This window comes from Manis javanica, chromosome 6 (assembly GCF_040802235.1).
Source record: "Manis javanica isolate MJ-LG chromosome 6, MJ_LKY, whole genome shotgun sequence".
Lineage (NCBI taxonomy): Eukaryota > Metazoa > Chordata > Mammalia > Pholidota > Manidae > Manis > Manis javanica.
The window spans coordinates 47,308,658-47,332,491 of NC_133161.1; the positions used below are offsets into that span (position 1 = coordinate 47,308,658).

The 23,834-nt window shown below is 42.6% G+C and overlaps 2 protein-coding genes and 1 long non-coding RNA gene across 11 annotated transcripts in view; 1 reads left to right on the forward strand and 2 right to left on the reverse strand.

The window, feature by feature from the left end:
* Positions 1–18,234, forward strand: part of JAZF1 (JAZF zinc finger 1) — a 354,562-nt gene extending 336,328 nt beyond the window's left edge. For 6 of the 8 annotated variants that reach the window (XM_037027521.2, XM_073238671.1, XM_073238666.1 and 3 more), the window contains exons 4-5: positions 11,615–11,784; positions 17,769–18,234. In XM_037027521.2, coding sequence (XP_036883416.1) covers positions 11,615–11,784; positions 17,769–17,945 — 347 coding nt within the window. In that variant the 3' untranslated portion in view covers positions 17,946–18,234. Of the gene's footprint in view, positions 1–11,614; positions 11,785–13,853; positions 14,024–14,431; positions 15,322–17,768 lie in introns of those variants that run through there. The other 2 variants (XR_012132234.1, XM_073238667.1) reach the window with 2 other exon arrangements.
* On the reverse strand, positions 11,628–15,379 carry LOC118974166 (uncharacterized). The gene is made up of 4 exons (XR_012132235.1): positions 15,267–15,379; positions 13,228–13,929; positions 11,942–12,201; positions 11,628–11,761 (listed from the first exon to the last, which is right to left on the reverse strand). It is a non-coding gene; the product is annotated as an uncharacterized lncRNA (long non-coding RNA).
* A 2,414-nt stretch (positions 18,235–20,648) lies between the features above and the next one.
* Positions 20,649–23,834, reverse strand: part of TAX1BP1 (Tax1 binding protein 1) — an 86,847-nt gene continuing 83,661 nt past the window's right edge. For both annotated transcript variants that reach the window (XM_037027520.2, XM_037027519.2), the window contains 2 exons: positions 22,442–22,524; positions 20,649–21,833 (listed from right to left, as the gene is read on the reverse strand). In XM_037027520.2, coding sequence (XP_036883415.1) covers positions 21,632–21,833; positions 22,442–22,524 — 285 coding nt within the window. In that variant the 3' untranslated portion in view covers positions 20,649–21,631. The remainder of the gene's footprint in view (positions 21,834–22,441; positions 22,525–23,834) is intronic.

A 23,834-nucleotide genomic window follows, 5' to 3' on the forward strand; every position in this document is an offset into this window, starting at 1 on the left:
TTTATTGCCCTTGTGTAGCTTGGATTAACACATAGTCTACAGGCACACACCTGATCATCTACATTTGCTCTCTTACAACACTAAACTATGTTTTCTACCTTTATCTTGCATCTACCTACCACTTCAGCATTTTATTTAAAATAATAATAATAAAGAGAGAAATGTGGTATCCACATATAAATCAAGTATAAAAATCAAACAAATATTCATATTTGAACTGACTGTTTATAGTTCATAATGCGTGATCAAAACTGAAAGCCTCTGTGATGACTGCCCTTGTACTGTTCACCATGTAACTTATTCACTATGTAAGAATTTGTTCTCCATGTAAGAACTTGTTTGTTATGCTTCAGAAGATTGGAGATCGATGAAAACTAGGCTTGGGGTGGATTAATGATTATACATTAAGCACTGAGTCCCCTATACAGAATTTTATTGTTGTTAACAACCATTTGATCAATAAATAGGAGAGATGCCCTCACACACACACACAAAAAAGTACACACTTCCAATTGTAAAATAAATAAGTAACCGGGATGTAATGTATAGCAATAAGGAACATAGTCAAAATATTGTAACAACTTGGTATGGTGATAGCTGGTACCTAGAATAAATGTTCAATCACTGTGTTGTACACCTGAAACTAATGTAATACTGTGTGTCAACTACCCTTTAATAAAAAATAATTATCTTAAAAAAAAATTCAGCAGTGAAGATATCTGGTCGAGGGATTTTGTTCTTAAGTAGCTTTTTGATTACCAGTTCAATTTCATTGCTGATAATTGTTCTGTTCAGATTTTCTGTTTCCTCCTTGGTCAGTTTTGGAAGGTTGTATTTTTCTAGAAAGTTGTCCATTTCTTTTAGGTTATCCAGTTTGTTAGCATATAATTTTTCATAGTATTCTCTAATAATTCATTTTTTGTATTTCTGTGGTGTCCGTAGTGATTTTTCCTGTCTCATTTCTGATTCTGTTTATGTGTGTAGACTCTCTTTTTTTCTTGATAAGTCTGGCTAGGGGGTTATCTATTTTGTTTATTTTCTCGAAGAAGCAGCTCTTGCTTTCATTGATTCTTTCTATTGTTTTTTATGCTTCTCAATCTATTTATTTCTGTTCTAATCTTTCTTATGTCCCTCCTTCTACTGACTTTGGGCCTCATTTGTTCTTCTTTTTTCTAGTTTCATTAATTGTGAGTTTAGACTGCTCATGTGGGATTGTTCTTCTTTCCTGAGATAGGCCTGTATTGCAATATACTTTCCTCTTGGCATGGCCTTCTCTGCGTCCCACAGATTTTGTGGTGTTGATTTATTGTTGTCATTTGTCTCCATTTATTGCTTGATCACTGTTTTTATTTGGTCATTGATCCATTGGTTTTAGTAGCATGTTGTGAAGCCTCCATGTGTTTGTGGGATTTTTCATTTTCTTTGCATAATTTATTTCTAGTTTCATACCATTGTGGTCTGAGAAACTGGTTGGTACAATTTCAATCTTTTTGAATTTACTGAGGCTCTTTTTGTGGCCTAGTATATGATCTATTCTTGAAAATGTTCGTGTATACTTGAGAAGAATGTGTATTCTGCTATTTTGGGGTGTAGAGTTCTGTAGATGTGTTAGGTCCATCTGTTCTAGTGTGTTGTTCAGTGCCTCTGTGTCCTGACTTATTTTCTGTCTGGTTGATCCATCCTTCAGAGTGAGTGGAGTGTTGAAGTCTCCTAGAATGAATGCATTGCATTCTATTTCCCCTTTTAATTCTGTTAGTATTTGTTTCACATATGTAGGTGCTCCTTTGTTGGGCGCACAGATATTTATAATGGTTATATCTTCTTGTTGGATTGACCCTATCATTATGTAGTGTCCTTCTTTATCTCTTGTGACTTTCTTTGTTTTGAAGTCTATTTTATCTGATACACGTACTGCAACTCCTGCTTTTTTCTCTCTGTTAGTTGTATGAAATATCTTTTTCCATCCCTTCACTTTTAGTCTGTGTATGTCTTTGGGTTTAAAGTGAGTCTCTTGTATGCGGCATATAGATGGGTTTTGTTTTTTTATCCATTTAGTGACTCTGTGTCTTTTGATTGGTGCATTCAGTCCATTTACATTTAGGGTGATTATCAATAAGAATATACTTATTGCCATTGCAGACTTTAGATTCGTGGTTACCAAAGGTTCTAGGTTAACTTCCTTACTATGTAAGAGTCTAACTTAACTCACTTAGTATGCTATTACAAACACACTCGTAAGGTTCTTTTTTTTCTCCTCCTTTTTCTTCCCCCTCCATTCTTTATATATTTGGTATCATATTCTGTACCCTTTGTCTATCCCTTGATTGACTTTGGGAATAGTTAATTTAATTTTGCATTTGCTTGGTAATTAGCTGTTCTACTTTCTTTACTGTGGTTTTATTATCTCTGGTAACAGTATTAAACCTTAGGAACACTTCCATCTATAGCAGTCCCTCCATCATACACTGTAGAGATGGTTTGTGGGAGGTAAATTCTCTCAACTTTTGCTTATGTGGAAATTAATCCTTCTTTCAAATTTAAATGATAATTTTCCTGGATAAAGTAATCTTGGTTCAAGGTCCTTCTGCTTCATTGCATTAAATATATCATGCCACTCCCTCTGGCCTGTAAGGTTTCTGCTGAGAAGTCTGATGATAGCCTGATTGGCTTTCCTTTGTATGTGATCTTATTTCTCTCTTTAGCTGCTTTTAATAGTCTGTACTTATTCTTGATCTTTGCTATCTTAATTACTATATGTCTTGGTGTTGTCTTCTTTGGGTCCGTTGTGTTGGGAGATCTGTGGATCTCCATGGCCTGAAAGACTATCTCCTTCCCCAGATTGGGGAAGTTTTCAGCAATTACCTCCTCAAAGACACTTTCTATCCCTTTCTCTCTCTTCTTCTTCTTCTGGTATCCCTATGATGCGAATATTCTTCCGTTTGGATTGGTCACACAGTTCTCTCAATATTCTTTCATTCTTAAAGATCCTTTTTTCTCTCTGTGCCTCAGCTTTTTTGTATTCCTCTTCTCCCCCTAGTTTCTATTGCATTTATTGTCTCCTCCACCATATCTAATGTGCTTTTAATGCCCTCCATTGTGCTCTTCAACAATTGGATCTCTGACTGGAATTCATTCCTGAGTTCTTCAATATTTTTCTGTACCTCATGAGCATCTTAATGATTTTTATTTTGAAATCCCTTCATGAAGATTCATGAGGTTGATGTCATTTAAATCTTTCTCAGGTATTGTACTAATAATTTTAGTTTGAACCAGGCTCTTTTGGCATTTCATATTTGTATATGGCACCCTCTAGTGCCAAGAAGCTCTAGTATATGGCACCCTCTAGTGCCCAGAAGCTCTACTCCCTGGAGCTGCTCATCCCCTGAAGCAATGTCAGGGGTCGAAGGGGCATGTTATTGGTGCCTGGGTGGAGGAAAGAGTTGTTTCCTGCTTCCCGGCCACTATGCCTGTCTCCACTGCCTGAACCAGTGGGCCAAGCACACAGGTATAAGCCTCTATACTTTGCATTTGTAGTTGCAGTAGACAGATATTCCCTCTGGCTGGCCTAACACCAGGGTAGGGTGTGCTGGTTTGAGAGCCAGGTGGGGCTGGTTAGGAGAAAGGTGCAGTAGGCTGCATATCACAAATGGGGTCCTTGGAGCTGTGTAGCCAGCCAGGGAGATGGAGCACCTGAAAATCGTGAAAGCTCCCAACCTGCTGGGCAGAGTGCACCCTAATGGTTTTGTCTATGTCTACCTGTCCTTTCTCCTGAGCAGTAAGCTCTGGGCAATCCTTGCCTCTTTAGCAGCCCTCTTGCTGTTAGGAAGTCTCTCAGACTGCCTGCCTTTCTTTTGTCCCAGAACAGCCAGATATGGATCCCTGCTTTCCACAAGTGACTGGAATCTCAGTCTCTCCAGGAATTCTGCCAGTCTTAGCTTTCCAACCCCCTAATCACGAGAGTACCATGCAAGCACCATAAAATGCAGGTTTGAGCTCCCAGAGCAGATCTCTGGAATTAGGTATTCAGCAGTCCCAGGCCTCCACTCCCTCCCTGCTCAGTTTCTCTTCCTCCCACCAGTGAGCTGGTGTGGGGGAAGGGCTTGGGTCCCTCTGGGCCACAAGTTTGGTACCTTACCCTGTTCTGTGAGGTTTATTCTTTTCTCCAGGTGTATGCAGATTGGCACAGCCCTCTTTTCTGTTGCTCTTTCAGGATTAGTTGTATTAATTACATTTTTGTATTATATGCAGTTTTAAGAGGAAGCCTCTGTGTTTCACTTCTCATGCTGCCATCTTTAGTCCTACTAGAAATTAGATCTTGATTTATCTAATAGTATCTGAATCTTTATAAATACTAGTTTAATAGATTGATAGGTATAAACATTTAGCACTAAACAAAGTACAGATATTTAAGGTTTCTTATAAAAAAAGAAGTCCTTCAGTTATTAAAGATCTAAGCAACTACAATGTGGAATGAAGTCATGATAAGGCATTTGGTTCCTTCTTGTTATGGGAAATCTTGCAGGGTTTTAAGCAGGCAAGAAAGAGAATACAATTTATTTATTTTTATTTTTATTTTTTTAAGACTGTAAGAGGTCAGGAGTGGAGGCTGTGTAATCTTGGATCCCCATCCACTACTAGAGTCTATGAAGTATAGTCCCTCAGTAAGTCATTCAAAAAATATACAGCCATTGACTCTTTAAGTGTAATAATGTCTAAGTGCTGCCCTGGGCACTGTATAATGACCAAGAGCTCAGTGTAAATTAGAAAGCATTAAGTCCTCTAAGGGAGAGATACTTCCAGCTTGGAGAACCAGGAGTAGTTCATAGTTAAGGAGGGGATGGGGAGAATGACATTCCAGGAATGAGCAAGGAAGTCAAGAATTTCTGAGTCTGGGTGGTTGGTCCCCGGAGCCATTGGTGTCTCATCATGGTCATATATTCCAGTTCATTTGTGCTATTGTTGCTCAGCTCATATAAAGTGAGTCAGTACCAATTAAAGCTAATTTATAAAATGATAAATCCATAAAGCAGAGAGGCAAATCTTTGCTAATGTATTTGCCAGAATCTGACACCCCAGAAGTTTTAATTTGCTGTCACTGCAGTTTACCACTTTTGTGTGAATATTAATCATCTATGTTAGAAGAAAAGTGTGGTATATTTGGTTTCTGGAAAAGGTTGACTTATTTTTGTCTATTTGTGTGTCACTATGTTTATGAATACATAAACATAAAAGAAGGAGAACACTCTAGGTGCAAAATGTAGAGCGGGCTCTCTGCATAGAGTGAAGGGGTGAGAAAAAGGGCAGTGTGGACAGAGGTTAGAGGCGGGGACAGGGCTAGAAACAGCTGTTGGGGCAGGTGACAGTGAGCTGGCCAACTGCTCTGCAGGGCCCCTGGGCAGTGATGTGGGCTCAGTCCAGGTTGGTGAATATGTAGGTAGGGGGTGTACAGGGGCTCCAGAGCACCTTGTTTTTTTCATGAAACCAACTCTGGTTTTTACTTCCTTTGCTGACAACCAGTACGAAATTATTCAGCAATCCTGTGGAATGGAATGGTCTTATCATGAAATCCTGTCTACCAGGTTTTGTTCATGTCGCAGACTTTAGGGCTGCAGCGAGCACTGGGTGCTCCCAAAGGCCCCTCTCAGCTGCTGCTCTGCCCATCTCAGGCCTCTGGAGTGTGGATTGTACAACCATGAAGCATAAAGATGGACAATTCAACCCAAGGTGGATTCAGTGGCAGCCAGTGCTTCCATGTGATAGTGCATAGTGGAATTACATTTTTGTGTGTAGAAACTCTAAAATTAGTGAATATCATTTCAAAATCGATGAATAATGTCTAAGACTAAGAGCTTGAAAAAGGCAATTCATGTAGCTCCTTGAAAGACTGGACTGCAACCACCCAGGGGGGCAGTGTCCCGTCACTTGGCTGTCCGAGGTGCTCCCCACCTCCTCCCAAGTGCTCACTGCCTGCCCCATGATGGTTGTGAGGGACTCCACGTGACATAGCCAGTTCCTTCCCTCCCCAGTATTTCTAGGGCTTGACTTTGTGTGTCACATCTTTATCTCCCTCAGTCTGGATTTTCAGTTTGAAAATTACTCAAAGGAGCACACACTTTGGAATCAGAGACCCAAATAGCAGTCCAGTGTGTCTGTTTCCATCCTAGTGACCTTCAACACATCCCTCGCCTTCCAAACCCCAGCTTTCCCCTCTGCTAAATTGGGGAAACACAGGTTAGTTATATGGAAAGCACCTCTCTTAGGTCCAGGCACACAGAAGTCACCCCAAAGCTAAATGGCAGAGGCATCTCCCGACTCTCCTGGTTCTAGAAACCGTGCACCCAGAAAAACATGCCCATTCCTAGGCAGCTAAAATCTTTATTTTAAAAAAATCCAAGTAAGCACAGTAAGCACAGGTAGATTTAGGCATATGGGAAGTGTCAGAATTTAAGGAGCAAGTGAAAGGTCAAATACAAAACAGTCATGGCAGTCATGGCATATGTGCAATCACCAAAGCCCTCAGGTGCACTGAGAGTACCAAGGCTCTGGGAGAGTGAGGAGGGGCTTGGGACTTGGTAACCAGAGCATCGGCAAGAACAGGGACCAGCCTCAAGAACATGACAGCTCGGTTCAATCTCCGGGGCGTGTTCACCCCACAGCCCAGCGAGTCCATGGTGTCCTTCACCCGTGGGGCCCCTTTTGAGATGCAGATCTCTGAGAGTGATCCCTCTTCTAATAGAGAAGGGTTCATCAGAATTGGAAATCTGATCCAGTCAATCTTTGTTTTAAAATAAAGGGGCAGCATCTTGGAGGTTGGTTTCCCTGCACTGTCGGCTTCCCAACGTGGCCCACCCCAGAGGGAAAGGGTGGTGCTTCTGGAGGCCTAAGGAGGCTGCTTCCGTGGGGTTTCACCTGTCTGTCTGAATGAAGGTCGGCAAGCTTTCTCTTTAGCTGTGAGGAAGCTTTCCTCTGGACATTTCCTTCAGAACATTAAGTATGGGCATAGGGTGGTGGGTGGAGGCGGCTTTTCCATTTTCTGTTTGAGCACCCCATCACTTTCAGCTGTTGCCTGCAGGACTTAGGGCTGATTGGTAGCAAGGAGGGGTGGTGGTGGAGGAGCAGTGGAGCTGAATGGGCATGGGCCGTGGCATGCTTCACAGGTAGAGAAACTGGAGCCATGGGGTCCTGAGAAGGGAAGCCACGTGCCAGCCACTGTGGCCGCACCACTCCAGAACTCCCGATACAGTAAAACCAGTGTGGGGCTCAGCAGCCCAGAAGTTCCTTGTAGTTGTAAAATTCTGATTCCACAACCCAGTATCCCCAGTAGAACTTGCTAAGAGGGCGACCTTGGAGGACATCTGCCAGCCAGTCCCCAGACACCTGCTCCGGGCCCCTTCCTGTGACTCTCACACTCCCAAGTCCCTTCCTCCCTCCCTCCCTGCCGCAGGGACATACAACTACATATGGGGTGTGGGGTTTCTTTTCCTCTTTTATGCTGAGGAAATACTGTTTTATGTATATATATATATATATTGTTTAGAAAACTATGCCAAAATTAACGTTAGTGGATTCTGGATGGTGGGGGCTCAGGACAGGAAGCCCACATTGCTCCCTGGCCCTCCCTCTCCCCTCTGGCTTGCAGCCCGGCCCGTTCTCCTGTAGACTTAACGGGGGGAGAGGTTCCACAGAACCTCAGAGATCACCCACTCTTCTCATGATCACTTGGGGTGTTTACTGTGTGAATGAATGGATGTACTGCCGCTCCTCTCCCCTAGAATAGGCCAAAAACTCAGTTCAGTCTGATGGCCTGGAAGCTGGCTGTGATGTGTCCCATCCCGCCCCTCTAGCTGGTCTGGAGGGCAGTGGGCTCCACAGGGGTGTAGGAGGTGGTCCATGAGGGGGAGGAAGGAAATATGAAATCTTTGCACTTACTAAGTAAAATACCTATTTTATACATGTTTATTAAACTGTATCCTCATCCTTTTAATTTATTTGCGTATCTGTTTTATACAGTAATAGTACATGTATGTCATTTACAGTGTATTCATGCACACTCATACTTGGGAGGCAGTGCTCACAGTTTTTATTGATTGGGGTGGAGGATCACAAGGCTGAGAGGCATTGCTAGGAGGGTCAGCCTGACTTCCCCTAATGGGGGCTGAGGCAGGGGATGGGATTCTCTAGCCAAGGTCTAGAAACAGCTAGGAATTCTTTCTTTCTGAAGGTTGTTTTGAAGATAGAAGATGAAGCAGAGATTGAAAATGAACCAGGTTGGGGTTTTTCTCCTTGGAAAGACATGAGGAAATTAATAAGTAAAGATGGGAGGGCTGGCTGGCCCAGGTGATTTTTTATCTGAAGACTTAACTTTCATTTCAGGTTAGCGCTTTTTAGAGTTCCAAGATGTTTCGAAGGAGCTGAGCAGCAGTTGTTTTTTCTGGCCTTGGATGTCTTCGCAGGACACCGCAGGCCCTGTAGCAAGTTTTCCTGAGGCCAGCATCTGGGTACATGTGCCTTTCTGGAACCCTGCAGCCTGTCTCCCTGCAGCTGCCCCTTAGGACCCGCCTCCCAGTTGCTGACAGTTATGTTGGATGACAAGGTAGCCCTTGCCGCACGCATGGTAACCCCAGCAGCAGTACATGCTACACACACTCCTGTTTTATAAAAGCAAGTGCCCTCAAGAGAGAATGGGACAGTGGATAACAAAAGAAAACTGCTCATGTGACATTTTGCTAATTTACTACCACATACTCCTTTAATGCTTACCAGTGCTGGGCGTGGTTCTTCACTCCTCACAACAACCTGAAGAGGTGGCAGGAGTAGCAGCAGCCCATCTTACGGAGCCGGAAGCTCAGGGAGGTGGCAGCACCTGGCAGACTGCGGCCTCCCTGTAGGTGGGGAGCTGCTTAGCTCCACCTGCGCTGGGAAATGCAAAGTGAGCACTACACCTGCTTGATCTGGAGTCATACTTTTATTTTTTTTCTAGTGGATATTCCCAAGCCTCTCAGAACTACCTTATGTTTTGCTGTTTTCACAGCAGGCCTTTATAAAAATATTTCAAATGTAATATGTATATTATTACAAAAATGGAGTTTACACTGTCTTCTACCTTTTAAGCACTTACTATGTGTAGGTCCTCCTGTGCCAGCTGTTCAGTAGACATTAATTCTAATCCCTAAACTGCAAGGAAGAGATTTGTGCCCATTTCACAGAAGAGAAAGTAGAGGCCAAGTAGCTTATCACTCACCTGTCCTGCCCAGCCAAGACATGAACCCAGGTCTGGGCCCGTTCTGTGTTGTTGTAGGACAGGACTAAGTAACACAGATCCTTCTTGGTCCCTGTCCAAAGGAGATGGTTAATTTCACAAAGCAAAGAGGGCCTTGTAGACTGAGGAGCAGGGTGCAAGTGGCCCACTCAGCCAGGGGCAGTGCCGATTACACCTGGCATTCCAGTGCTGGCTCTCACTCTCTTCACTCTCAGAGGCATCCCAGGGGGATGATACACTACAGTCCTGCATGCTGCCATGCCACCCTTGGGGCTGGAGCTGCCCAGCTTCCGGGGGCTGTCCATGGCATCAGCCGCTCAGGGTCTGGGCCCTTTTGATCCAGTGCAGTTTTTAAGTCTTATTTTCTGCTGGGCTTCAGTAAGCCCTCCGTTGGTCTGAGGCTCTCCACTAGCCCCACTCTGCCCTGGTTGTAAATGTTGCGTGGTTCTTAGTATTCAGGTTAACAAATTAGTCCGATTAGATGGGTAAATTAGTCATTCTAACTTTCTGAAGTCCTGCTGGAAGAACTTTCAAAATAGCATTTGTGGTTTTCAAACAAGCAATTTAAAGGACACCAGAATGTGGCATTTGTTTAAGAGTAAAATGTTCCAAACAATGTCCTACTTAAAAGCACATTGAGATTGGTTCGCAGTCAGACTCAGAGACGTGGAGGCGCATAGCCCCATGTTGTCTCATCCGAGCCTGTCCAAACTGGGTCTGGTCCAGTTCCTGGGGGTACAGCCAAGTACAGCAGGGCTTCCTGAAACCCTCATTTCATTCCAAAGCCTCATTTTTGCCAAATATTTTTTCTGCACCACCCAAGAGTTTCTAAACAGACTTGCTCTGAATTCTGAGTGGTGGATGTTCCACTCAGCCACACGGAGGCAGTTGAGAGGGACGCCGTCAGTCAGAATGGGGCTGGCACGGGGGCTGGGGGCCAGGAAGCAGCCTGGGAAAAAGCCATGTCCCTTAGCGCCGAGAGTGCAAACGCTCCTGAAGCTCTCCATGCTCTGTGTCTTCGTGTTGGTGAAAGCGACAGCCATGCCCCGCTTCCAGGGTCACCGGGGATTAAATGAGATGATTTAATTACACCGGGGATTAAATTACATGCCTGAAGCCTCAGAGGCACTCAGTCAACTCGAGGTTCCTTCCTTTCTTCTTGGAGCCTTTTAAGTGGTAGCCTCAGATGCTGGCGTCCTTGTTCCTGGCTCAACTGGCTCTTCAAACAATCTTATTAATACCTATTAAAATGAAACCCAATAAAAATGCCAATATTTGGTGTTGAAATAATTGATGTGGCCAAGCAAGCCCCATGGAGCATCCCGGCAGACCCTTGGTGCAGTGTAGCCTCACACCTGGGGGATGAATTTCACAACTGTAATTGCTACCATATAATTCTTATTAATGTTGTGCTATAATTCCTATTTATTCCAAGGGGCTTGTAAATGCATTAGGACTTGTCAACATATTATTTTACACTGTTTATGATCTGTAGAATTATGTCCTTCAGGGTTGTATTATGCAAAAGCTCAAAATAAACGGCTTTGGGCCTCATTAAAAAAGAGCCAAAAGGGGCTATTTGTTGAAGTGGTTCTCCATCACTGCTGTCCTGAACAGATGTCAGTGAAGCAGGTTTTTAATTCAGTTCTGAACAGAGCGCTTAACCACAGGAATACATGGGAATCCCCTCCTCCCTCCATGCTGAGCCACGTGGCCGGGTGGGGGTTGGGGGGGATTCCTTGAGGGTGGGTGTGCCAGGCAATTGTTTGGTGCTGCATTCCAATATGAAAGTTTGCCCTCAGAGCTCCGGGCATTTCTGTCCCTCTGGTCCCTAGTTTGGGGTAACCCCTCTTTCAGTTCCAAATTTCCTCATGGTCCTCCTAGCTCAACCTATAAAGAAAAAGATCTGAAATCAATTCCCACTGAAGTATTAACTCTAAGAAGTATAAAATGTAACCTTCTACCTCAGATTTTTGCATTTATTAGCCAAGAAAGCATAAAGCTAAGGAGACAGTTCTGCGCACTGGAATGTCAGGCTGTGTATGTGCATGTGTGTATCATTGTTGCTTCTTTTTGGTTTTGCCCTCAGAGCCTTCCCCGCACCTTTGCAGTCACAGACTGGCCTGCCACGGCATCAGGTTCTAGTTCCTGCTCAGCCAGTTCCCAGCCGGGAATTGCTGGGAAGCCTAACTTGGTCTCTTAGGTGGGAATGTGAATGTCTTCTTCCCAGGGCGGTGCCTGGGACTAGAGGCGCTTGCCATCCCCGTGCCCTCTGGTCACTGCAGTTCCTCCTGGCGTGTGGGTGGGGAGGGGACTGCTCCTGACACTCTCTGTGCTTCTCCTGTGACCTCACAGGCAGTGAGTATGATGAGGAGGAGGTGGATTACGAGGAGTCGGACAGCGATGAGTCCTGGACCACAGAGAGCGCCATCAGCTCTGAAGCCATCCTCAGCTCCATGTGCATGAATGGAGGGGAAGAGAAGCCTTTTGCCTGCCCAGTTCCTGGGTGTAAAAAGAGATACAAGGTAAAAGCAGTGCCACCTCACCCGGCAGGACAGCTCCAGGGGTAGCACCTCACTCTGCGGGGAGCACAGGCCGCCAGAGGCACTTCCCCTGGCACCCTGGGCGTGGGCAGTGCTGGCCCCTGAGTTCTGGGTTTGGTGGGGTGTCCTCTCCACTAACCTATGTGGAGCTGTAGGTCAGGAGATATTTTTGTAGGAGGCCGTGTCTTTGATATTCTTCAAATTTGTGTGGTTATCAGGCAGAATCTCAGATGTGTCACCTGCTAAATCAGCCAAACACCTTCCCCAGTGGTTTGGCTCTCGACGGCTCGCAGAAGCCCACTTTGAAGTCTGGAAAGCCCGCCAATGGCTCATGGGAGGCCTTTTTGGAAACACTGTATGCAGCTTCCAGCTGAGGAAGTTCTTGCTTCCTTCCCCCAACTGGCATGAAAGGAGAGCAGGAGAAAAAATGTTCTCAGCAAACCACCCACTTGAGCTTTAGCACCCACTCTGTAGGTAGCACAGGACTCTCTGGGAGCCTGACTCGGAGTGTCACCGGCAGCCGGGGGCACTGAATTTTCTATTAAGAAATTTCAAAGGGACAAAACAATGAGAAACACCCACAGCATCCAAGTGTGGGTCCAGAGGGTACCTTAAAAAGCAAATTGTAAACTTTCCTGCGAAGTGTTAGCAGCTCTAAAAGTCCGTGAGATAGGAATACAACCTGGTACATTTGGTGACATGCTAATTTACCCATAGCTCTGATTATTTTTTCAAAAGGCTTGAAAAATGTGTGATAACAAGCACTTCTCATATTGCTCTCTTAAATATGTCTCTTTACACTGAAAATAATCCCTTTCAGTACTTCTTATACCTGCCTCTGATAGAAAAGCATAAGACACAAATACCTCACAAGGTAAGTGGCCCAGGTTTCACCTGCTCTACTGTTAAATGTCATGGGAAGTCCAGATGCACTTGCTTAAACTAAAGGAAGACCTGATGGAGTAAGGCATCCCATCAGCGCTAACAAGTGCAGCACAGGCCAGTACGTGTGCCAGAAGGTGGGCACACATCTGTGTGTCTGGGGCGTGTGGTGGGTGAACAGGAAAGGCAGCGAAGCTGCTCACTCAGGAAACCAAGGGGATTGTTGGATGGGCTTGTTTTCCCAGAGGGCAGCTCTGTGCTGCAGAAAGAGGTTTTTCCTTTCTTAAATTTCAAAGTGGGGAACACTAGTCAGAGCTAGCATTGTACGCTGCCTGCTCTCCGATGCCGGGTCCCGCCACGGCCCGCCTCAGCTACTCCCCCGGCTTCACTGCCCTGCCGCCTTCCCGTAAGTACCCGAACACTGTTGAAGGATGTCTTGCCCATCAGCTGTGTTAAGAGGGAGCCAAGTAATGACCCAGACTGGGGCTGTGTAAGCTACACCCTTTGTTCTGGCTGAAGAAGGTGAGCATTCAGGCCTCCTACCTCTAGCTTCATTTCCTTGTTTCCATCCTGTTCCCTGGTCATTTCTACTTTGTTGTCATCATCCCTTTATTCTTCTGCTTTTTTTCTTGGGTTTCCAGCAGTTTCCTCCCGCAGTTGTCTGTGGCTGGGTTGCTGGTGGCTTTTCTGTGTGTTCTTTCTCCATCTAAGGCCAAAGGAAAATTAAGTGACCCATGGGCTGCAGAGGCTGCCTGCTCCAGTATCACTGACTGGCAAGTGACATGGTGGCAATCAGTGGCCCTGATTTCCACAAGGGAAGTAGTGTAAGTTTCCTTTTCTGGGCCAGAATGTCAAGCAATGAGACATGGGACAAGCACAAGCATGTAACTACCCCTCCTACCCAAGGGCCTGAGAGGAGCGGGGTCGCACTCCCTGAAGCTGCAGTTTGACTCCCTGCCGGGAAGTTCCTGGCTGCAGGGCAGTGGTGATCTCTGGTTTAATTATTATTGCATCATGTTTGCTGCATGGCTCTATGAGTTAGGTGTTGGCAAGAGGCGGGTTGGATGAGCTGTGTGCCGTGGAGTCAGGCAGACTCCAGGAGGGCTGCCGTCCTGTGTATCCCCGGGGCTCACTACTTCAGACTTGTCCCGTTCCCTCCCCGTTGGCAGGAGTCTCTGACCAGTTGGTCTCTCAAGCACGGACTCAGGACCAGCTCTTCTCACCATTCCACTGGCATGTGCAGAACTGGAGGAAAATAAGCAAACTTCTCAGGTTCAACCTTCAGTAGGGCAAGGGGAGGGGCCCAGTGGCCCACCGAAGTCTCCATGTTGGTTCCCAGGTTAATTCCTTTGCCTACATGCCTCCCTCCCCCCTTCCCTCCTTTCTCCTTCAGTACCCTCACTTAAATTCCTCTCATTTCTCAAGGCACAGCTCAAATGCCCCTTCCTCTGGGAAGCCCTTACCTTTTTCCAGACTGACTCCCGCTCACAGATACAGGTTCCACCCTCTGACCACTGCACGTGCTCTGTTGACACTACCAGCTGAACACAGAATACCTTACAACCCGAGGGACTGTACAGTGCTTAGACCCCCCAGCATCCAGCATGGCTCTTGGACAGAATAGGTACTCTTGAGGATAAAGGGACAGAGGAAAGCACATGGAGAAGAGGGAGCAATGTGGGCTTGCTTCCCCGACCCCAGGAACCCCAGTGCAACAGCATGATTCCTTCTTTTGGATTCTTCCCAGATACATTCGGGACCAGGAACAATTGATCTTCTCTACCTCAAGTGCTGCACACACTTTTCTTCTGACTTTAGGCACGAGAGAGAGGACTCCCCAAGCTTATAACTGGAAATAGGTTTAAAAGATGGGCGGAAGTGCTTTGAGGTTTTTTTCTTCTGAAAATGTTTAAAGATTAAAAGGCATTTTGCTACTTTTCTCTTAGGCAATATATAACAGAACAAGCCCTCCCCACCCAGTTTCTCTGATAAAGCCCTCTGCTGCATCAAGAACACTGTTTCAGCGACATAGTATCTGTCCTCTGATATCTAGATACACAGCCAAGCAGATGAAGAGCTCAGGGTATCCCCAGGAAGGGTACTTAGGCCTCTCCCTCCATGGCTGTAAGTCTCCTTGCTTCATCTAAGGGTCCCATCAGAAGCCCTGGTATAGAGCATAACTGACAGCCTTTCTGGATGGTAACTGGGCAGTACAGAATGAGACCTTCTTAAAGTGTTACATACTCTTTAACTCCGTAATTCTCCCAGAATTTTGTCCTAAGCACATCATCAAAGGTATAAAGATGGAAGTACAATAGTTTATCACATTAAAGTTGGCACAAATTTGGGAAATAATAAATTTCTATTAGGAGAATAAAGAGAGTTCTGCCATCGAAACCCTATTTTCAAAAAAATGATGACAACAGAATCTAATCTCATATCTCATAGGAAAAAAAATACCTCAGATGTTAAAAGTGGTTACATTTTTTTCATGCTCTTCTCTATTTTCTAAATATCTACAATTACCTACACTGGACACAGATTACTTTAGTAACAGGGAAGAAAAAAGACCTGATTCCCACCTGACTCGCCTTGGACATTCTGTGCCATGTTGATCCAGGGGGGAGAGACTTGCATTTCAGCTCTCAGGATGGAGTGTCACATGCTACGTTTCCAAGTGGCTTCACATTTTTTTTCCAAGGAGTCACTGGTTTTATTTTTTATGTACATTTTTTAAAGTTTTTTATTAAGGTATGATTGATATACTCTTATATGAAGGTTTCACATGAAAAAACAATGTGGTTACTACACTTACCCATATTATCAAGTCCCCACCCATACCCCAACGCACTGTCCATCAGTGCAGCAAGTTGCCAGAGATCCACTATGTCCCTTCTCTGTGATAGTTCTCCCCGTGATCCCCCACACCATGTGTACTAAACACGATACCCCTCAGTCCCCCTCTCCCTCCCTCCCCACCCACCCTCCCACACCCCTCCCCTTTGGTAACCACTAGTTCATTCTTGGAGTCTCTTGAGTGTGCTGCCATTTTGTTCCTTCAGATTTGCTTCATGAGGGAAATCATTTGGCATTTGTCTCTCTCTGCAAGTGGCTTCACTTTTAACTGTTAGTACCACCACCACCCCCAGCTTCTGTGTTTAAATTTTTCTTCCTTATCAAAGCTCCAGGTGACTTCATTCTCTCCTCTACTACAGGAAATTGTAAGTTACAGTTTCTATATTAACAACATGTGTCACATACCTATTCAGGCCTGAATGCTGAAAACGAAGATCAAATACCGTAAAGGACATGATAGGCCCAGTTTGGCATTGACTCTGGATTTCAGTTTGATTTGGAGTCGAATTTTGAGAAGAGCCTCTAATTGTTGGGTGTCTCTTACTGATTCAATTCCCTTACCTGGGCAGGTAGTTTCTGGTGGTTGGAGAACCTGGTACAGCAATGAACCAGTGCCAGCCTTGCCCAGTCCATCACCTCAGTCTCTCCTTCCCCACTGCTGTATGTGAATGGACTGATAGGGCAAATCTTGAGTCTAGTTAGAGCAAGTACTAATATCTGTGGTAATGGTGGCCCACTGACACTTGTGAGCACTTGAAATCCCAGCAACAAAGAGAAGAGATGTTAAAGCAGGTTTTTCTAGGTTCTTGAGCCAGACCTGGAAATGCCATGTTTCCGAATGTGCAACTGGCTTCCTAATTTTTTTAGAATGAGGCAATATATGGAGTTGGCTGTTTTTTTCACAGCCTCAAAGCCAAACACACAAAACAATGTTTACATTCAAGCTGGGAACAGCCCACAGAACCTACTGTTATCATCCCTCAACCCTGGGTTTGTCCCTCTGATGATCTGGCCATGTTGGACTGACAGCTCTAACAATTTCTGGCTTCAAACTTTCCCCTGCCTAGTTATGGAAATGCAGGCCTGGATGGAGTACCTACGGTCTGATCCTGTTGGAGTTGCTATGCTTTTCTGCTTGTGACTCAAATGTTTTATTTTTGATCTCCTGTTTTCTGACATGGTGTGAGTGGTACTGGGGCATAGGGATAGCTGGAGTTTTAGTGATTCTTCTTGCAACAAGTTCTTGTGAAAACAAGGACATGAAATTTTTTAGTAATCCTCCCTTTACCCACAGAAAGGAACCCTAGTAGTTGCTCGGTGTGTTATCTGTTGAGCTAATAGTCATTAAACAGATGGATGCAAATGTCTAGCATTTGTGAGCCAGTAGACTTCTTAACTGTATTTAGAAAACTAGTTTTTTCTAATGTTCATAAAACTATTAACTCACTCTCCTTCAGGTAGCTTACAACTGTTACTCTATTTCATGGTTCTGTGGGTTGCCTGACTCCAGCTGGGTGGTTCTTGCCTAAGTCTCTCATGTAGTTGCAGTTTAAAATGCCAGCCGGGGCTAGATATACAAAGTTGGCTTCTTTACTCCTGAGGCCTCTGGTGGGATGGCTGGGACAGTGGGCTAGTAGGGCACATCTCCCATCTGTCTTAACGGGTGGCATCGTACCCCTGCCCTCTCTCTATCCCACTGCAGCCAGTTCTTACTCCCCACCGTGCCTCTGAATATCCATGAGGGGCTCTTCACCCTCCATGTGGAGACTGATGCAGGGAGCACTGGGGCTGAAGAAGGTGGGAGCTAGGCGTTCAGGGCAGAGGGTGCTTGTCCATGTTCAACTCACTGGACAGCCTTCAGACTCTGAGCAGCCAACTGGTTGCTGTTTGGCACCCCTGGGTCCACCAAGTCAAGTAGAAGGTCAAGCAGAATTCTCTACCACAGGACTTAGAAAAGTATGTAAGAAGTCAGTACTCTAGTTTTCAGAATAGTTGAGGCGTATCTGAAACTGTCATGCATGACCCAGTCTGCACGGCCCACAATCATTATGCACGTGCTAGACTGCTCAAAGGGTCACAGCTGGAGTCCATGCAAAGCATCCTTTTACATGGCTGCCATCCAGGCGGGCGCTGGCCGACTGCCGTCCACACCCACACTGAGATGCTCCCGAGGCTGATAGCCATCATGTGAAGCCATCTGACAGGTGATACTTTTGTCTCTTCCACAGAATGTGAATGGCATAAAGTACCATGCTAAGAATGGTCACAGAACACAGATTCGTGTCCGCAAACCATTCAAATGTCGCTGTGGTAAGAGTTACAAGACAGCTCAGGGCCTGCGGCACCACACAATCAACTTCCACCCCCCGGTGTCGGCTGAGATTATCAGGAAGATGCAGCAATAACACGCTGGTCGTAACTGTGCCAAGAAATCCTCACCAGCAGTTGCTGATTTTGAATACAGCCACCTTTTTGCAGGGGAAGCATTCAGCAACCCTTTAAAAAGAATTAAATGCATGCTTTAAATTTTTTCTGTAATTTTGGAATGATGTATCTTTGTAGAGTTAATGATTTTGTACATTTGCACATGTAATCATCATACCCATTTTCATTACTTCAATATAAGGTGCTAAACAAAAAAGCTCTAGGTTCTTCACATTTCCCCCAAAACAAAATAAAGTTGAGGGCATGTTACATGTTGTTTAGTTGTATTGCAGTGATATTAACTGGGGGGAGGAGCGGCTGGCACTGAGATTTTTTTTTTCCAAGATTGTAATGTGATTGAAGTTTTTCAACACATAAACTCACTATATTCAAAACCAAAATAATACCTTCATTATCAAGCTGGTTACCATGCCTTACATAATGGAGTTAGTATTTGTGAGTAGAAAGACATTAGGTAATGGAAATATAAATAAAAATGTTTAACATAATATGCTAAAAATATTTTCATATTTAAATAACATACATAAAAGGTGTGCTTTCTGTGTTTTATATTATCTTGCAAATCTTTTAGCCCTTTAAAAAGCTGAGAATCTTGCCATCTGACTTACCAATCATTTTAGTGTTATAAATGGCATTTTTGTATAAAAGTCTACTCAGTTCACACATTAACACATTCATTGAGTGCCTGCTGGATGCAAGGGATTCCATTTATGCCTATTGATACTTGTGGACCAAGATACCAGTTTAGTGAAATACTTTTTCCCTTAAATCTGTTAGGAAACACTTTTTGAAATACTGAAGTGCAAATTTTGTGTGTGTGGAATTTAGTTCTATCTTCATCTTTAGGTGAAGTTTTAAAGCACTTTGTAGTTCTCTATTGCCAACAGATTTAATGTTTTATGTGTTGCCAATTCTTGCAACCATCGCCCTAGCAAACCTGTGGGTTGCAAACAAATATACAAACATGTTGCAAAGAGGAACATTTTCATTAATTAAGACTCCTATTGCCTCTTCTTCATGCCTACTGTGTTTTGACTTCTTTTAAAGGCACTTTTCCATCAACATTATCGATGTCTGTAGTCCCACTGGAAATGTCTGTTTAGCATTGTTAAACATTTTGCCGAAATACAAAATTGAGCCTTACTGACAATTAAGTGCTTCTTGCAGCAGGTGGTCAAAGAGTGACTAATATGACCCATCAAAGTAACGCCTGGACCATTCCTGAAGTTTTTCTCATCAACAATACCATCACGCCTTGAGTGCTCTTCCCTCCCAAGTGCTATTCTATAAACATGAGAGTTTACCAGTTGCCTAATTATGCAATAAAAATTGCTGTGAGATGGCTAGCTGCCTGCAAAACTGGTGAAAAGCAAACTCAAAATGCTTATAACTTGTTCTCATTTGATGGCAGTTTTACAGCTGGGAAGCAGGTGTCCCCTCCTCCTCAATTTTTCAGATATTTAAAAAAAGGATTGACAATTCTGTTAGCCAGACGGGTAAATTTCTATATTCTTGTGAATCCCTCATAATGAGGGATTTTAAAGTATTTATGAAAATTATGCCCTCTAAAAATTTCCTCAGATCTCTGAAGAGCGGTCTTGGTCCTGAGTAAAGTGTGATCCAGACATGAGAAGCAACCAGTTGGTGCATAAGAAGGCCCTACTTGGCTATTTCATATTTACTTAAGGTAGACCAAACTTTTTTTAGGCCAGCAATTATTCAGCTCTGCTCCTTAATAGTGCAAGAAATTGTAGGCTGGATCAGTAGTTCAACAGCTAAACAGTCATAAAATAGTCATTGTGCATGTTAAATTTCAACTATAAAGCAAATTCTGATTTCTACTTATTCATTGTGACAGTATTACTAAACAGGTGAGGATGGGAATATGTTGTTATACCGTGTGTAGTGAATGTATTGTACTGTGTGTGTGTGGAAACTGTGCTTTAAATTATATTTTCATATGTTTTGTTGGGGACAGAGCACATAAGTTTGAAAGCAACAGAGGTTTGTTTTAGAACTGAAAGCAACTTAACGAATCAGAATTCCTGTCAAGAAAAGCTGCTTATAAATGTAAGTGAAATAAAATCTAAAATAAACTGCCTCTGACCCAAAATAAACTTGGCTCTTTATTTTCATTAGCATCCATTATGAAGATCTGTATCAAGTGACTCTGGGACCTATCCATGCAGTACCTTGTTGCACCTTCCTCAGCCAGTTCTTCGGCAGACTTCAGCTGACACAGAGATTTTATTCCTTAATTTGTTGCTTAGGCCACACTGGTTTTCTGTCACCACTTGGGGCCAAAAACTACTTTTTTGAGCCATGCTCAAAAAAAGACTGTTCATCTTACCAGTGAAGTGACTTGTAGGCTAGTAATACAACAGGGATGTTTTGTTAGTATGGTCTATCTATCTTTAACACTTGTAACACAAATGCTACTATTGAAGCTACTGGAGGCTAAAACATAAGTCTTGAGTACTACTGCCTGCCTACCCTAGACTCAAACTTTCTAAATGATTCCAACAATACACAAATTCTCTGAGAAACAATTACAAGCAACATGTTAAACACAGTTCACATACAGTACCCCAAAATGCCACCACACTGCATATTAGGTTAACAGTTTGCTTAAGACAATCTTAAATATTCTGGTAACTAAAAAGCAAAATCAAACTGCACTTTAATTCTTAAACATTCATATTTTAAAAGAGGAATACAGTTCAGAAATCTAAGGCCTAGACCAAGAAGAGATGTTACACTTCATGAAAAACTGTCACAAATAAATCTGACAATGAAATTACACATCTCCATGTGTCCTCTTTAATGCTGAGAGTGTACCAAGAAACACATTACTTTGATTGGGTTTATGTATTACATTTTATCACTTACTGAGAATGTTATTTCAAAGCTATACTTGCATCAGGAAAATGTGAAAAATATTTTTTCATGATTTTATGCCACAAACATTTAACAGATCATATAATATTAAACAACTACATTGACTTATCTTGTTCCATTTTCCCATTAGATAGAAATACAACTTAAAGATGGCTTAAAAATAATCATTCAGGTTTTTAAAATCAAAATTAGCAAAATATGCCCTCTATTCCTAAAGAAAACATTTCAAATATAAAAAGGATATTTGCCATACTGTAAGCATGTGGTCTCATTTTACATGCAGCTCCATTTCTAAAGAGGGTTGTGTATTTCATGAGCTGAATTATGGAAGCTTCTGTATTCAAAAAATAACTTTGCCAGACTTTATAAATTATTTTTATTATGTAATATTTAGTAGCCATGCTCAATCAACAAGGTCAACATAAACTTGTAAATATTCTAAATATACTCTACATATACTTTTTCAGTGGAGTAACATTAAAATAATCCTTAATTTTGCAAACTGGGGAATAAATAAAGATACAAACACAAAAGAATTTTTCTTCAGCAGGTAAGAGTAACAAAGGTTAAAATTATATTTATTGATAAGCCAAAGATTGACCCTGACCCCTAATGACACCAAACTCAAAGTAGCTCTTGGTCAGAAAAGTTAGAAGGGACATAAAAGTGATACCTTGTGGTCTCCTTAGTGGTCTACTGGAGATCTGTTAACTGCTCAACTGTATCAACTCTATCATAATCAAAGTAACTAATCAAAATTTAAAACATTCTGATCAAAATGGGTCTGCACATGCCTTTCAAACCCCTGCTGGTCGTAGTCAGGAGGGAACTGCTCGCTGCACATTGGGCACACCTTCCAGTGACTTTCCACATGTTCTTCAAATTTGCTCTGATCATAGTTGGGAGGGAACATTAATTCACAGAGGGGACACTTCTTGTGAACATCAAAGCTTGAAGAAATAGAAAAATGAAAGAATTACATATGTCTAATAAATCTGATAATAATAATCTTTATAAAATATGATATGGTTACATTTATCTAGTTAAGCTGATTCACACTAAACAGCTTATCTTGAAAGTCTGCAGTTACTCCAGAAACTTCTTTTTCTGCTTCTAAAGGCTAACTATTGACGACTGTGTGGACCATTTGTAAAGCTTCTCAATTTAGTTTTGTGATTAGACTGACAAAAATATTTATTCATTAAAATCCTCTACATACAATCACTATATGAAATGAGGATTCATGACAGTTCATTTTTTAACTAAACAAAACGCCTTTTGTAAAATCATAAAGATTAACACAACTTATTTCAATAGTATTCATTTGGTTTAACAACAGTGTTTTTATTAGCACTAGTTCTCACAGGACTGCATCCATCAGAATCACCCGGAGGACATGTTAAAACACAAACTGCTGGGTTCCACACCAAGGTCTGGGGTTCAGAAGGTCTGAGGTAGGGCCCTGGTCACAAGCATTTCTAACAAGTTTCCAGGGACCATATTTTGAGAACCACTGGTCTACATATACAAATTCTAAACAAGAAAGAAGGAAAATTACCTGGAATCAAAACAAAAGCCTGTTCCATGACCCCGTAAATGCTGACTTGGAGGATCAGGGGCAGTGGCCACATGTTCATTTTCCTAGGCAAAAAATAATTTTGCAACTTTTGAGAAAAGTAAAAGTACATATAAATTCCTTAAGCCAACAATAAAGGAAGATTACACTTTCAAAAATTTTACTTCTATTTCCATTTAATTAGATTTTCACATAAGCATGTTTGAAAGTAAATTTTTATATAATCTTTCATTGTGGACTAAGTCTTACTTTTTGGTGTAAAAGGCAGTGTTTAGTGGGATGGAGAGTATATCACACCTGTATATGTGACTGAAGTAGAGACCCATAGACTTTGCTGAACTTATATGTAGGTGACTTTATGGATTCATACACTGAATGACCACTTTTAAGACTGTATTATTTTTCCTATTATTTAGTAATAGTTAATTTGCAAGACAGTGTCTGTGACAACATACACCCACTGCATGATAGAAATTATAAATAAAGGAAAACTGGTAAAATATACAAAGTCCATGTGTATGTTCATGGGCACACACACAGGCAAATTCAACTAAACCATGTGAAGGCAAAGCACTGCACCAAACTACAGGCCTCAAAACACTGTTGGGGAAGAATAAAATCCAAATTTAAATATTTGGTTAACAGATTATCAAGGAAGGAAGCCTCCGAAAAATATGTAAATCTGAGTCTGAATATGAAAGGAAACACTGATTAGATTTCCAGCCCCTCATCCCTGCAGTTCTTATCTGTACATGCCACATCAACAGCTAGACTCTCACTTCACATCAGAAGCAGCCGCATCATCTGAAGTGTCCATCTGCTGCCCTCCCTCGAGCAGCTCTGTTAGCTGCTCTCAGGTCCTGACCCAGCAGCACATGAGCAGAGCAGATGCTAACAAAGACCTGATGTTGGGTGGTCACGCTCACCCCAGAGCTGCTAGTCATGTGCTTAGTAGTTAAAACACAATGGGAAGAGGTAACAAAAAAATGTGAAGTGAACAGACAAATCCAAGTTATCTTAAAACCCAGACTTTTAAAGCTGTAAGTACACTGTGGGAAGATGACATATATAGTACTTGAATCTGCTCAGCTTAATATATATGACAGTAAATTTTGATTCTGTAACACATTACTCTAGCCAGATTTAGGACCCAGAAACAATATCTGAAACAACGAATCTGCTGAAATAACTACATATAAAATTCTCTCATTTATATTTTAAATAAAAAAAATTTATTTTCTATTTAAGAAAATAATTGGAAAAGATTAAAAAGTTAAGGCCTTGATATTCTACTTTGAGTATCTACAAAATTCCTAATGACAGATATTTATAGTACAACTTTCTAGGTGCCAAAATATAATGAAACCAAAAACCT